The following is a 15,377-nucleotide window of genomic DNA, read 5'->3' on the forward strand; positions in this document are numbered from 1 at the left end:
CCTTCTAATAGATCCATTTCCTTCCCCAGCACACAACCCACTTCCAATTCCACATAGTCTCTTCCTTTCTTCAGGGAGCATGTGTGTGTCTTGATTGCCTATCTGTTAGTTTTCTATAATAGACTGAATATTTGTGCTCTCCTATCCCAAGTTCATATCGAAATGCTAACCCTCTGTGTAATGGTATTAGGAGGTGGAGGCTTCAGGAAGTGATTAAGTCCCAAAGGTGGAGCCCTCATGAATGGGATTCATGACATTATAAAAGAGACTCCAGAGAGCTCTCTCACTTCTCCCACCCTGTCAGGACACAGCAAGAAAGTGCCATTTATGAGTCAGGAAGGTGGCCCTCACCAGACACGGAATCTGCAGGTGCTTTGACCTTGAACTTCCTGTCCTTCAGAACTGTGAAAAATGAATTTTTGTCACTTATTTGCCACCCATCCTGTTCTAAGAGGCTGAACAGACATTGTCTATCACAATCTTTTTGACCGTTTCCTCTTTAAACCTTCATTGGAGGTTTCGCCTGTATTCTCCACCAGAGCCACAACTATTGTCATACACAGACTCTGGACATGGAGAGTTCAAGTTCCACAGCAGCTGACAGCTCTGCACAAACCTTTCAGAGTCCATAGACAACAAGCATTTATGAAATGCTTATCACAGGTGAAGACCATAGGTATGTAGTTAACAATAAATACTAAATTTAAAGTTTCCAATCCTGAGGGCTCGGCAAATATTAGCAGCTATGCCTATTAGTCAGCCATGTATATAAATGTAGACACTTTATTACTTCACTGAACTCTCCAATTCATTAGGAAGCTTTTTACAAGGGGAGATGAGAAGGCAAGAAGAACAGAGGGACTTCCTAAAGGTGATTCAGTTGGTAAATGGCATAGCTGGGACTGCCACCCAGGTCCTTGCAACGTGGAAGGATTTAAGGAGTTAATCTGGCACTAGCTGAATAATTTAACTAGAATGAATCAAGGTTAGAACACTATTACTCTCCATCTCCCTGCCCTGCTCTGTGTCCAGGGAGGGCAATCTGTACAAAAATGCCTCACCCTTACCCTCTGGTTCTGTTCAGGCTTGGCCAATAGGAGGTACAAATAGGACATTAGAGAATGAAAAGAAAGAGAAGTCAGGTATTTGTCCCCTGACTTCTTCCTGCTGGGCTATGGCTGGGCAGCAGCTGTGATTCTCTCTCTAGGATGGCAGATTCTATTCCACAGCCTCTGACACACAGCTGCAGCTCTTGATAGGTTCTGATTCTGCTCTTTTCCTTCTCACTTTCAGCACAGGTATGTAATAGCTCCCCACTGTTGCTCGTCTCCAGTGCCTTCCTTATCAGTTCCCCGAACCCAGCCCACACCTTTCTACATACTTTTCTAAAGTCTTTCCACTTTGCCACTGGAGTGACCGTCTTGCTTCTTGCTGGGACCCTGAATCACATGGCATCTAATCAGACTGAGTTAACACATCTCAGTTCTTAATACTCACTCAAGTCAGTAGAACCATATAATGACCTCTTGACAAGTCTGTTTGCAAATTGCTCTGTATCTCTAGCTAGCCACAGAGGGCACATGAAAAACACTAGAAGCATCTTTACTGAAACTGGATGGAGAGCACAAATTAAATCACAGCTCTAATCCAGTAAGTAGTCCCTGATTTACCATTAAATCTGAAATTATTCTATTAAAGAGTGCTAGACATTTAGTCACTGTTGTCTCATTTGTGCATTTTGTTTAGTTATTTCTTCTGTGAGTCAAGCAAGGGACACTTCATTTCTATTGAGGTATGTCCTGAGAACCTCCCAGAATTTTTCTGGGTCTCATTTGCCAAGTCTTGGGTAGTTTGCATATAACCAGAGACAAGTGCAGAAGGGCCCTGGGTTTTTCTCATACCTCATGCCCCTAGCAAGAAAATGGGATGGTCTCCAAAGCAGTGATGGTGAGTGGGGACAGAAATAATGAGAGGAAATATGAAGACAAATGGAAAATAATTGGTATCACTTCTCTGCACAGTAAGCCAGGAAATTTCTTTGACCTCAGGTAAAACCAGTTGCTCTGGGTCTTACCTACCCTGTCAAATGGGAGTCAGATGGGATGCAGAATGGTTCAAGGACTCCTCCATTGGTAGAACTCAGGGCTTCTTGGCCCAAGGCCTCTGGCTTGAGAAAGGTGGTTTTGAGAGAGTCTAGATCATGCACAAACTCACCGGAACTTCTGTGGCTCCAGGAACAAGCTCACTAGTGGTCAGCATTGGGTGTCCCTCTTCTCCATGCCCAGAGCCAATGCTGGGAGTTTGAGGTAGTGGGCCTGGCGGTCCAACAACCTTGCTCAGGAGCAGGGAACCCCGTCGGCTCTCATGGTCTCCATGAAAGACTCCATCATCTGTGATCCCATCGTGGAATGAGACATCTTGGCCAGGGGCTCGGAAATGAAACACACTGCCATGGCTAGCCCGACGCCTTCCAGGAGCAAGGCCTAGGAAAGACTGGGCATTGCCCCAGATGAGCAGGAAAGAAGGTGGGCTGGAGGCTGGTCCTCTGGCAAATCTAGAGCACACTTCCCTCCACCCACTTCCACTTCCTGACCCTATTCTCATGACCTTCCAGTAGCTAAATAATGACACAGATCTGAAGGGTACACAGACTCAGGGATATTCTAGACAGACTCAGGGAAAGGCCAGGAGAGAGGGGAGGTTATGAGTGCTGAAGATCAGCTAACAGGTCATTATGGCCACGATCGGAGGACAACCTTGCATTGGATGGATGGGTCAGCTGTTTGCCAAACTTTGACCATAGAGCTGGACAAAACTGCCTTAAGTTCCCTCCTCTACATGCGAAGCTGTGATCTAAGAAGACTCTATTATGCACACCAGGACGGGCACGTGCTTGGAAAGTGGTTGTTGAATGGACAAGTGCACTCTATTGTCTGGAAATTAGGTTGTACAATTCATTACATCTTGTCTGTAAGAGAGTGAGAGTTTGTATTGCAAAGGAGGAGACAAGAGCTTTATAGCGTAATGAGTTTCCAGGATCCCTCGAGGCAAGCTTTGAACAGTCAACAATGGGAGGATTGAAGGAAGAGTTGCAGCCTAATTTCCTGGAAGAATAATGCCATTCTTCCAAATCAATAAACATTTCCCATCAAAATCTCCCACTGAGAGAACCGTGTGGCTTACAGGTTCCAGAGGAAAAGAGCTAGTTCATAGGCCTGGAAACCCCAGAAAGTTAGTGCGTGAGTTAACCAGGTCTCATGACCACTGTGGGAACCTGACCACAATAAGCCCTGGGTCCTGTATTTGGATCATACATAGTATTTCTGAAATCTAAACATTGATTCCCTATTCTGATCATACTGCTCAGCTCCTCCCATCCTTAATTCCTTTTATTTATTTATTTTTATTTTAAATTGTTTTTAGGTGTAGATAAACACAATACCTTTTATTTTATTTATTTCTTTTTATGTGGTGCTGAAGATCAAAACCAGTGCCTCACACGTGCTAGGCAAGCACTCTACCACTAAGCTACAACCCCAACCCTCCTTTTATTTATTAAACCACAAAAGTTGAATATTTTGCCAATTGGTTTTCCTCACATCTCTCCTTATTCCACAAAACTGAAGTTTTTCCTTTCTTGATGATTTGGAGCCTGATCTTATTCAACAACCATCATTGCAAGAACAGTATTATAACTTGAACATTCTTTGCTTAGAACACATGGCCAAGGACCCTAGAACTCAAAAAAATCCATGAATCTGTCCCACTTTTGAAGGAAAGGTGAACAACTGACCAATTCATATTTAAAAATGGGAAAACTGACTTATTTGTACTGAGACAACAACAAACCAATCAAGAAAGAGAAAACATTTAGATCTAGTATTTGACAGTCAGTGCCTGCTTGGCTACCATTTATTTCAGAATTAACCTATTTGGTAAATTGTGGGCAATGACCTTTGAGTCTAATCATTGGTATTGCCTTAAAGTGCATCAATCAAACAGGTCAACTAGTCTTCTGCATGTTCCTGAAAATCCCTATAATCTCTCCTGTCTTACCCCCAATCCCTATCTCATCACTCCTGGTCAGAAAAATGGCTTTATATAAAAGCTGTCTAAGGTCTATATTCCAGATGTCCATGTCTGGGTAAAGAGGAAGGGATGCATTCTTGTAATGGACCCCAACCACCAGTTTGCATGCAAGAAGGACCCACATACTTTCTCCCTGTCTTTGTTCATACATGTTCTTTTTGTCTGGAGAATATCCTCCCAAGTCCTCCCACACCTTCAATTACTGAAAGAACCCTATACACTCTTTGCTACTCACCTCACTTTTCCCTCCTCCAGGAGGCCTTTCCTGACACACATCCACCCCCATATGAGAGGAAGTCTCTTCATTTATGTCTAAAACACCACATATATGCCTCTACTATAGTACTTTGAAACATCATCTGAACTGTGCCCTGTGCATGGCAGGTGCTGCTCAAAAAAGGCAGAGCAAGGAATAAAAGGGCACAGATGCAGATAAATTCTTCAGTGTGGGTATGTCACTAGGGTCAGAGTTCATAAAAGTGTGTCTGTGTATGTATATGTGCACACACATCTCGGGGTTGGAAATGGTGTTACAGAAAAGTAGAACATCCTTTAAATGAGAGAGATCAAGAAGAGAGATTGAGAGGGCAGGATGCCTGGAGAATAGCTATGTTTATCGTCCTTTCCACACTATTAGTGTGGTGACTACCCTTCCATAAAAGGAATATTATGGCTCAGGCCTATGGAAAGGGAATATTTTTTGTACACTGGATTTTCAAGGGACAGGGAGGTGGTGGGAGGAAGCCTGGTGAGGACTTAGAGTGCGGGACCTTGGAGTGGGAGTTAAATATTCGAATGGGGGTAGAATTGCTAAAGGGAATAAGGTGAGATTCTGACATTATTCCTGGGCTGGACTGTGTCACAGAGATGGGTTCTGGGATCTTCCATGCCAACAATAGGTGACAACTGTAGCTGCAGGCCCGGAAGTATGAGGTCAGAAAGACAGTTGTGAATGGTTTCAGCACCAAGGACAGAGACCGCCTGCCCCCTCCTCCCAGGAGCTGCAGATCAGAGTGTCCAGGGAAGCTGACCTTTGATGTTCCCAAACATTTCAAGGTCGGCAGGTCAACATGGGCTCCCTGCCTTCCTTACAACCCTGGATTCTTCCTCCAGTGCCCCTGCTTTAGAACCACCGCTCAGTTAACTAAAGATGACTCCTGAAACCCTAGAGTGATCTTGGACTCCTCTTTTTCTACATTCCACAATCCCAATCTTGTTGGTCCCTTCATTTCAGAAAGATCCCTGTAATTTACCTCTTTCCCTATCTAACATGCCTCTGTCCTCATTTTGGCCACCATTGGGATGGAGCGTCTGGATTACTAAAACATCCTCCTGATCTCTGTGCCTCCGGCTTTCTCCCTGCTACAGACCTTTTCCCATGTCAACCCACTGTCCATAACAGCTGGCAAGGTGGGGAATCTTTAAGGCACAAACCAGAGCCCCTTACCATCCTGCGTTGGTTGTAAGTCTCAGATTGGGGTGATCTGTTGTCATCTGTGGAGCAGTCCGACACTCTTGATTTCATTCTGTGCTTTCTCTCACTGGAATTTTTGGAGGCTAAAGGTGATCCATTGTGGGAATGGAGAGAGGCTGTGTCAATCCCCAGTGCTGTCAGCACCTGAGGAGAAAGAACAGCAGCTGCAGCCAGCAGGATCTGGTGGGCTTAGAACAAATGTGTCCCCCTGACATGGGGTGTCACAGGGATGGGGGATTTGAGACAGAGGAGGTTAAGGGTTAGGATCAAGGTGGTGGTGAGATTGAGACACAAAAGAAACATCCACCTCTGGGTCACCTCCCTCCCTCAGACCCTGCAGTCGACTCTTGGTGCCCCATTCAGTCCTTTTTACCAGGTTTGTATACCTGTCCCTAGCTGTTTGTGGCGGCTGTTAATGCACACACCTACATCATGGAGAAAAACTCCATAGGTTTCTTTCAGTGGTGCAGATATGGGGGTACAAAAGACCCAGACACTTGCCTCAAGGAGGGGCTAACTTTGTGGTACAAATCATGCTCCAAAGCTCTCCATGGACTCAGGCTGAAGCTAGTCTTGGATTGAGATCACTTCATTGTTTAGTTCTGTTCCCACGCCACCCTGCTTCCTTTATTCCACTTCTCCTGAGAAGACTCCCTGAATAAATTACTTGTATAAGAATCCTCATTCAGGTCCTCTTTTTGGAGAAAAAACTTCACTAAACAATCCCTGAGGTAAGAGGCATCCTCTTGCAGTTACCTAGAATGGCAGCTTATTCTAAGTGAAACTTGGTAATTTGTAAGTGAATCTAATTCAGACTCTATCCAAGAATATACACTGTGCTGTTGTGTTCATAAAGCTCTTTTTGTGTGTGTGTGCCAGAGATTGAACTCAGGGGCACTCGACCACTGAGCCACATCCCCAGCCCTCTTCTGTATTTTATTTAGAGACAGGGTCTCACTGAGTTGCTTAGCGCCTTACTTTTGCTGAGGCTGGCTTTGAACTCGCGATCCTCCTGCCTCAGCCTCTCAAGTCGTTGGGATGACAGGCATGTGCCACCATGCCCGGCACTCACAAAGCTTTTGACCCTTACAAACAAACCTCCTGCTCCTTCCGGAGCATCTCCAGGGCTTCCTGGAACTTCTTCTCCTTTGCTTCGATTTCAGCAATTGTTGCTTGGTTCTGTTCCTCGTACGCCATGGTGACCACAGCCAGGATCAAGTTGACTAGGTAGAAAGATCCCAGGAAGATGACCAGCACAAAAAAGACCATATAAATTTTCCCAGAAGCTCTGAGAGTCTGCAGATTCAAGGTAAAGAAGAGAAACCTGTACTCATAGCACGTAGGTCCCTGAGGTTAGGTGAGGATCCTCCAGGAGGAGTATAGCCATGCAGTGTACCCACCAGCCTCCAGCTTAGTCTGTGTGGGGACATGCAGATCAATACCTGCTGGTAGAGGCGTTCCCAGGAATCCTGTGTCATGAGGCGGAACAGTGAGAGGAAAGCCCAAGCAAAGGAATCAAAGCTGGTATAGTTAAAATCTGGGTTTTCAGAAGTTTTAAGGCAGATGGAACCAACAGGGCAGTGGCTGCAGCAAGAACAGAGAAGGTCATTGATTGTGCAGCCCTGCTTCTTGGGGCTGCAGGGAAATCACGGGGTTTGAAGTCAGAGATCAGAGTCAAAGGTCAGGCCTTCCTCTTATTAGCCGGATGACTCTTATAAAAATGTTATTGGTTCTTTTTAGTTACCCATGATAGTAGAGTCCATTCTGATATAATTATACAATTGTGGAATATACCTTATTCTAATTAGGATGCCAGTCCTATGGTGAGATTCACTGTAGTGCATTCATATATGAACTAGGAAAGTATGACAGATTCATTCCACTGTCTTTCCTATTCCTATACCTCTTCCCTTCTTTCTCCATTCCCCCCTTGTCTATTCCACTGAATTTCCTTTCTTTTTAATTCTTTTTTGGTTATATTTTTATTTTTTAGGTGTAGATGGACACAACACAATGCCTTTATTTGTATGTGGTGCTGAGGATTGAACCTGGGTCCCGCCCGTGCTAGGTGAGAGCTCTACCGCTGAGCCACAATCCCAGCCCCTCCACTGAATTTCTAATCTCCCCCTTCCTAATTGTGGGTTAACTGCCACATATCAGAGAAACTAATCTATCTTTTCTTTTTTTTTTGTGGTGGTGGGGGTGGGGGGTGGATAATTGGCTTATTTCACTTAGCATGGTAGTCTCCAGATCCAAGCTGAATGATCCCTAAAATGGAGATGCTAGTTCTTTTACTCCGGAATTTTATGTCTAGGGGAGTATCCTGGGAAGGCCAGATGACTGCCCAGACCTGATTCCATAAGGTGTCAAGTTCTTTTCCAGTTCATACCAGGATAAGGAGATTCCGTAATAATAATGCAGAATGTAGTCATGAGCCTGTTGGCATTGTCTGCACAGCTGCCTATCAAAGGAAGACTGACCAATTATAGATAACAATAAAAACAGCACTTTCCATTTGCTTTGCTAACACTGCAATTTGTTCATTTCAATAATCCTTCTTTACAGATGAGGAAGGTGGAGCTCAGAGAGAAGTCAGTTGGCTAAATCCACAAAGATGCCAGCATATTCATTAGAGAGGAGAAATGTAGCCATAAAGGAGCCCAATACTTAAGTCAGCCCAGTCTCCTCCTGAAGATAGAGAGGCTGATGGCTACTTGGTGAGGGCTGGGGTGGATGTGCTGGACTTTCTCTTATATATATACACAGGTGGATAGATGAAAAGAAGTATCTCTCAGCTCAGGACATGTGAGCAGCTCCCGTCCACCCCAGTGGGGATGGCCTGATCAGGGACACAGTAGCAGAAATCTTGTGTGAATTACAAGATTCTTTTACTCCTGGGTGTCATTCCCAGCACCAACCTCAGGGATTCTTCTTATTTCAGACATCCATGTGAACACATAGCTTCAAGACCCACTGAATTGATTAGAATGCTAGTAAATTAATTACCATCAATTCCAGTTCGATCTCCACTGTGAGATTTGCAAGTTCCCTGACTCTGCAGACCCACATTTAAAGGCAGTCTCTTGGGTTGTTCTCCCAAGGAGGTAGTTTTCTAATGAACTCTGAGGACGGGTTTATTTCTAGGTCTTCTGTAGGACTCACCCTCGTCACTGTACATAGACAGCTTATCGCTCAGTGTAGCAACAGTTAACTGATCTGAGGATTTAACAAGATCATCGTGCACAGTCTCTTGCACAGTGCCTTTCGCATATTAAATATTATATTTTATTTAAAATGCAAATTAAAATTCTGGCTATTGGGAGCTTCCAAAAGGAGGGACTGGAATAGCACAAGTGAAAGAATGCTGAAACTCCTCAGGTATTGCAGTACTGATTCTCCACCTCGAGACCCCAGATTTTCCTCCCATGGTGCCCTTGACCCATGGAGGACTTTACTCAGGACCCTGGCTCTTCTGTGGCCCAGCATCAGATCCAGGTTTGGTGTTCACAGCAGGCTCCCTCGGGGCTCACTGTGCTATCATTTTGAGCTGACCTGTCAACTAACTTCCAAGCTGGGTCCATTCCTCCACTGCCTGGTTTGGACCTGCCCAGGAGGAGGTCTGGCTTCTCTGTGAGCTGAGGAGGGAGGCATAGATGGACCCTTTACAACTTTATAATGGGAAAGTACTTGGGTTGCTCTGGAGCTACTGCCTTGAGAAATGCCATCATCTAGACACAAAAGGGACATTTGAGGTGGGGGGCTTGGTTTAAATCCAAAGGAAAATGGAAACTGACATCAAAACAACCACCCTCCCTGAGCCAGAGACCCAAATGCCAAGTGCATTTGTGAGGACAGAAACCAAGGAATCGGATGCGGACTAAATTCTCTCTCTTGTCCCCACCCCTCAGCTCTATCTGAGATTATTTTCCTAGTGAGCTGATTAAGGTAGAGCTTTATAGGTCCTGCCCAGTTCCACTTGGAGAATGGGGAGCTGTCAGATGATCAGGGAGTGACAGCACTGTGAGTGTGGATATTCCAGGCTCACAGATATGGAGGCGGGAGAGAGGGACCTGACCTTTCTGATCTGCTGCTTGAATCTTTTCTGCTCATGTCTCACTCCAGAGGCCTAGAACTGAGGGATGCTCACCCCTTAGCTTCATCTCACTTTCTGTTCTGCCACCTGGAATGGTCCCCATCCAAGCATCTCTTGGAAATCCTGCCTGGAAGCATCCTACCTGCAACTTGACTATTCAACCACTGCCTCCAGGAAGCCTTCTCTGAACTGCATCCCCCCACACCTCACTATCTTTCCCCAGCCCATAGAGCCTGTAGCTCAGCACTTGTTCTCCACAGTGCAACATTTTTTTGTGTGTGTGTGCGTGCATGAGAAATAAAACACCAAACCCCCTTGGCAGCTTACAAGCCGAATTTAGCATGTAGACATATTTTGTTTGGTCAACACAATATGTAGACATTTTGGGGAACGAGTAACCAAGTTTATAGTCGGGGAATTTCACTTAAAAAAATCAAAATTTCCTGTCTTTCTTTAAAAGTGAAGAGAGCTAAAAGCAGTGGGCCCACATTTCCACATGGCAACCACAGGCTAGACTGAGCAATGACTGTTCCCTTCAGATGGGGAATGAACTCCCAGTTGCTATGGTTCCCTCCTGGCTTGCTCTACTCATTTGTTGTTATGTGTCTGACCTCTGAAGAAATTTGAAATTGCAAAGTGTTATGCATGTGTTTCTTCCTCTAGTATGCAAGAATAATGAAACCCATATAATGCAGTTAGCTGTGATGGTTAAATGCAGAGCATTTGACATAAATATACTTAATAAATATTAGTTTCTTCCTGGAGTAGGTCATTTTCAAAATGACTGTAATTCTCCCCCTTTCACTATCTTACCTCACCCCTTTGCAATATGACTTTGCAGCTCTTTCCTTGAGCCATGAAGTCTATTTCCTCACCCCTTGGATCTGTACTGGTTTGTGACTTGCTTTGGTCAATAGAATACAGAAAGTGTGACATCATACCAGTTTTAAGTCTAGACTTCAAGAGGACTTTCACACTTCTACTATTTCTCTTGGAACTCTGGTCCTGCATGAGAACAGGCTCAGGCTAGACTGCTGGGGAATGAAAAAAAATCACACATAGAAGACAGGTGTTCTATATCAGCTGTCTTGCCATTGATCTGTCCACTGTCTGCAGATGCTCAAATGAATCTATTCAATGCCACCTGATCTCAGCCCAAAATGCTGATACATACAATCATGAGCTAAATAAATGGTAACTGTTTTAAGTCACAAAATCTGGGGGTTGTTTGTTACATGGCAAAAGCTAACTCGTACACTTCTCTAGTTTTTTCCTCCAAAAAGAAAAAAAAAAAGTATTTCCTGCAATTTCAGAATCCTAAGCAATCACTCCACCTAATTCCTATTCATACTGATTAGGTAGAGTTGATTAGGTAGGTAGTTATTCAGTATAGTTGATCTAGTATAAGCAGTTGGTTCTGATGATTTTTAAAATTTGTTCTAATTAGTTATACATGATAATAGAATGCATTTTGACACATTGTACACAAATGGAGCACAATTTCTCATTCCTCTGGCTGTACATGGTGCAGAGTCACACCAGTAGGGTAATCATACATGTATACAGAGTAATGATGTCTGTCTCATTCTACCACCCTTCCTATCCCCACAATCCCCCGCTCCCCTCACTCCCCTCTACACTATTTCCATGAAGTCTAGGATGGCAAAGACCATGACTTATCCATCTTCCTCACAACCTGCAACCCAGACTGCTGGGCTTTGGGGCTGTCATGGGTTGGGTACTCACCCTGCATCAGATCCATTGCCACACAGTAAAGGATCAGAGGTGCCTGGCTTAATAACATAAGATACATCTGCCAAAGAAAGGAAGAAATAAAAGCCTTACGTATACGATTCTGAATCTTCTGACACAGGCCTATATAGCAAACACAACACTTTCTAAATATTCTCTCAGAGTGAAGGTGAGCTCCCTCAGCTGCATATACTCAGTGGGCACTCAGCTGACATCCTGAGCCATGCAGAAGGTGTGAAGTCCCATCCAAGAAGGGCTGATCAGAGACTTCAGCTCTAAGTCCTCCCCAGCACAGTCAGAATGACTTGCTTCTGGATTTAAAGCTAATTTCCTTGCAAAAGGGATGCTGAGCAACAAGCAATGGTGACCCCAAAGTGAAACAACTCAGAGGAAGCATTTCAGCAGCATTGAGGAATCAAAATATCTGTCTACACAGATCTGCAGGGGCCTCCCCCTCCCCCTTGTCCCTATGTCCATGTGGTCCTGCTGTCCCAACCAGGCCTGATCTCCATGATAGAAAACCCACTCACGTGTTCTGTGAGATGAGTAATTAGAGGCATCATCTGGAGCTGTGTCATTCCTGACACACTTGTTCTTGAGGTTGCCCTTGAAGAGCTGCAGGCCCACCAGGGCGAAAACACTCAGGCAGAAGACGGTGAGGATGGTCACATCAGCCAGTTTCCTCACCGAGTGGATCAGGGCTCCTACAATGACCTTCAGCCCTGTAGGAGGATGAACGTGATACTCCCATGTGAATGAGGCACCCCACAGGACACAGGCATGCATCTGAGCCATCCTCCCCACTCTCTCCTTATAGGTGTGAAATGTTTATAAATTCCAGGGCAGATCCAAGCCCAGCTTCTCATCTGGACCTTGCAATAGCCGTGAGAGACAGGCGAGCAGGGGCTATTATTCTCATTATAAAGATAAGCAATTGAGTACTAGGCAATGCATTTCTTATCATCTCAGGGCTAATAAATTTCTGATACAAGCAATTCAATTTTAAAAATTGCTGAATAACCACTATGTTCTCATGTGAGGTTACTCACTTAACTCCAATCATGTGTCATCTTTCAGTGCTCATCTTAGTATCTCTGTTCTGGAGAGAGGCAGTTCAAGGCATGGGACTCATGAATCTCAGTGTGTGTGTGTGTGGCGGGTGGGGGGGGAGAGATATGAACTTAGCAATAGAGTGAGACCATGAAAACCACTGAGAATTACTGAGTAGAAACCAAGAGACATTGAGGAAGAATATCTCTGAGCCAAGCAGAGCTGGCAGCAAAGGTGTGGGCCTTGCTCATTGAAGAAGGGGTGACTGTTGCTCCTGCAAATGAAATTAACTTCTTTGGTAGGGAAGCTTCACAGGCAGCCGAAAGAGCTTTGTCTAGGGAAGCAGTCAGGGCTGTCTTTATGGTGAACCAGTAATCCATCGAGCACTCCACATGGCAGTCCCTAAGCTGAGAGCTGAGTGACAGCTGGGGCACTGGTGTGCAGTGGGTGGTTTGACAGCGGAAGGGAAACTTCATAGTGCTATCAAGAGGAGGAGCACACAGAGGAGAGCTCTTAAACTGAAGTTCACGATGGGAATGGGGTGGCTGGAGTGTGCGGAGGTTGGAAAAGACCAGGGGGTGTCCTTACCACTATGTTACAAACACTTCGTCCTTGGCAGAGCCCTGAGAAATGAGTGTGAGCTGAGTAAGGAAAGGAGGAAGGACATTCGAGCCCCAGGCTGGGAGATGAGCATGGGTTTGGAGTATTTGTGGAATAACGGGTTGGATTCTGGAACATGGTGGTGCAAGGTAGATAGAGGTGAGAGAGGAAGCCACAGAGGGAGATTGGACAGGCCAGGTCTGTGAACAAGACTCAGGATCTTCTGGCTAAGAGTAGGTGAGAGAGACACCAGAAGACACAATTGTGGTTTCTTCATGGACTTTGTCTGGGGGAGTTGGAAAAAGGGTTTCAAATTTCTCCCTGCAGAGCCAGACATGGACTGGTAGAAAAGGATTTCTGCTCTAGAATTGGTGTTTCTATTTACCCAGTGAGGGAATAGATTCTCAGTGGAGAGGGGACATCCTCCTCCAAGCCACAAGGGGGTGAACAGAGGGCTGTTTCAGGGTGTTTACTTTATCTCTGTCTTCATCATCCCCACCATCAAACTAGTGGGGATTGAGTAGTCACAGAAAGGTGACAGTAGAGATCTTGGAGACCCAATAGATGAGCTTTGGTGGACTACACTTGTTTCTGAATTCTCTGTAATCAAGATTGCTTAGTTTGGAACTGGAGAATGTCAGGCTAAGTGAAAAAAAGCCAGATTCAGAAAGTCCTGGGCCCCATGTTTTCTCTCATATGTGGAAGCTATAGAGAAAAAACTAATAAAAAGGGGGACCTTGCAAACACTGAAGGAGGATAAGGAGTAGAAGTGAGGGGCCAATGGGGAGGGAGGAGGGAAGGGAAAGGGGATGTATGCATGTATGAACGTATCACAACGCATTTCAATTTTACATATAACTATAATACACCAACTAAAAAACAAATAAATGAAAGAAAGATCAATAGAGTGGAGGCAGAGGATCAGGGAAGAGAGTTGGGGAGGGAAAGTGGAAGTATTGGGAATTGAAATGGAGAAAACTATGTTATATGCATTTATGAATATGTCAAAATAAATCCCACTATTATATATAATCATAATGCACTAATTTAAAAAAAAAAGAATTGCCTAATTTTTTTCTCCTCTATAGGTCTAATGACAAGATTGTGGCTCAGGCTTTTAGATCCAAAGACCTGGTGAAAATGCCAGAATCTAGGATTGCTTGTTCTCTTCCTCCTCACTACCAAGATGAAATCTTCAGTTCAAGGTCTACGTGAGCACACAACTGCGAATTTTGCCTCAACCTCAGAGCAAGAACAGAAAACGAGGACGTGGCCTTCTTGTTATTTACTGATGGCAAGGCATGGGGTGTGTGGACAGTGCATGGCCTAAGAGCAGGACAGTGGCTTTCAGCTCACACTTTTTTAGTGGGGGCGGGTACCGGGGATTGAACTCAGGGACACTCAACCACTGAGCCACATCCCCAGCCCTGTTTTGTGTTTTGTTTAGAGACAGGGTCTCACTGAATTGCTTAGCTCCTCACCATTGCTGAGTCTGGCTTTGAACTTGTGATTCTCCTGCCTTAGCCTCCAGAGCTGCTGGGTTTTCAGGCGTGAGCTACTGTACCTGGCCTCCAGCTCACACTTTGCTCTTATTAGTAGTGACAAGGCCTAGAGATTGTGTTTTCTATACTAAGAGCCTTGGTTTCTTTTTCTCTTAAATAAGGACAGTAGTCCTTACAGGTTTTTTGTGAAAACCAAAGAAGGGCGTTAGGCTGTGAAGACTAACATTTGCTCTGTGAATACATGTGCTGGTTAAAGCAGCTCACCTGGAATCACGGAAACTGTTTTTAAAGCTCTAAGAACTCGGAACGTCCTCAGGCCAGAGATTCCTCGGAGATCTATTGCTGTACCAACATATCTGTAAGACAGAAGCCAGTCAGCATTTCTGCAAGGAGAGGGCCCCAGGAATTCATGCAACATAAGTAAGGATAACGTCCGATAGCGTGAACTTAGGAAAACTCAGGACAGAGACTTAGAACCTGGTGGCACTACCATCTGTAGACACAGGCACTGATTTAATCATCACATTCTCTTTTGGAAAAGACCATTTCAGAAGATGCACCATGATCTAGAGGCTCTGTGCACCATACAGATGATGAATATTCAAGCACGCAGCCTCGGCCAATCTATCTGCTCAGACATGGTTCCTCTGGAGATGCCTCCATGTTGGCTAGTTACCCAATATGGGCAGGATGAACTTTGCCTCATCATTATCAGGTCAGAGCTGAGGTCTTTGACTTGTTCCTGTGGATATGGAACTAACCTAAGTGACTTCAAAAGCAAAACTCTATGGCAAGAAAACCCCAAGCCAGATAAGGA

General features: G+C 44.8%; 1 protein-coding gene across 3 annotated transcripts in view; it reads right to left on the bottom strand.

The window, feature by feature from the left end:
* Scn10a (sodium voltage-gated channel alpha subunit 10) overlaps positions 1 to 15,377 on the bottom strand; it is a 90,678-nt gene that overhangs the window by 52,065 nt on the left and 23,236 nt on the right. For 2 of the 3 annotated variants that reach the window (XM_046436928.2, XM_046436926.2), the window contains exons 5-11: positions 14,825 to 14,916; positions 11,939 to 12,130; positions 11,403 to 11,469; positions 7,006 to 7,147; positions 6,662 to 6,859; positions 5,537 to 5,707; positions 2,215 to 2,493 (exon numbers count right to left, since the gene is read on the bottom strand). In XM_046436928.2, coding sequence (XP_046292884.1) covers positions 2,215 to 2,493; positions 5,537 to 5,707; positions 6,662 to 6,859; positions 7,006 to 7,147; positions 11,403 to 11,469; positions 11,939 to 12,130; positions 14,825 to 14,916 — 1,141 coding nt within the window. The remainder of the gene's footprint in view (positions 1 to 2,214; positions 2,494 to 5,536; positions 5,708 to 6,661; positions 6,860 to 7,005; positions 7,148 to 11,402; positions 11,470 to 11,938; positions 12,131 to 14,824; positions 14,917 to 15,377) is intronic. The other variant, XM_046436929.2, reaches the window with a different exon arrangement.

This window comes from Marmota monax, unplaced genomic scaffold (assembly GCF_021218885.2).
Source record: "Marmota monax isolate L192 unplaced genomic scaffold, Marmota_monax_Labrador192_F-V1.1 WCK01_AAM20220418_F8-fsc00021, whole genome shotgun sequence".
Lineage (NCBI taxonomy): Eukaryota > Metazoa > Chordata > Mammalia > Rodentia > Sciuridae > Marmota > Marmota monax.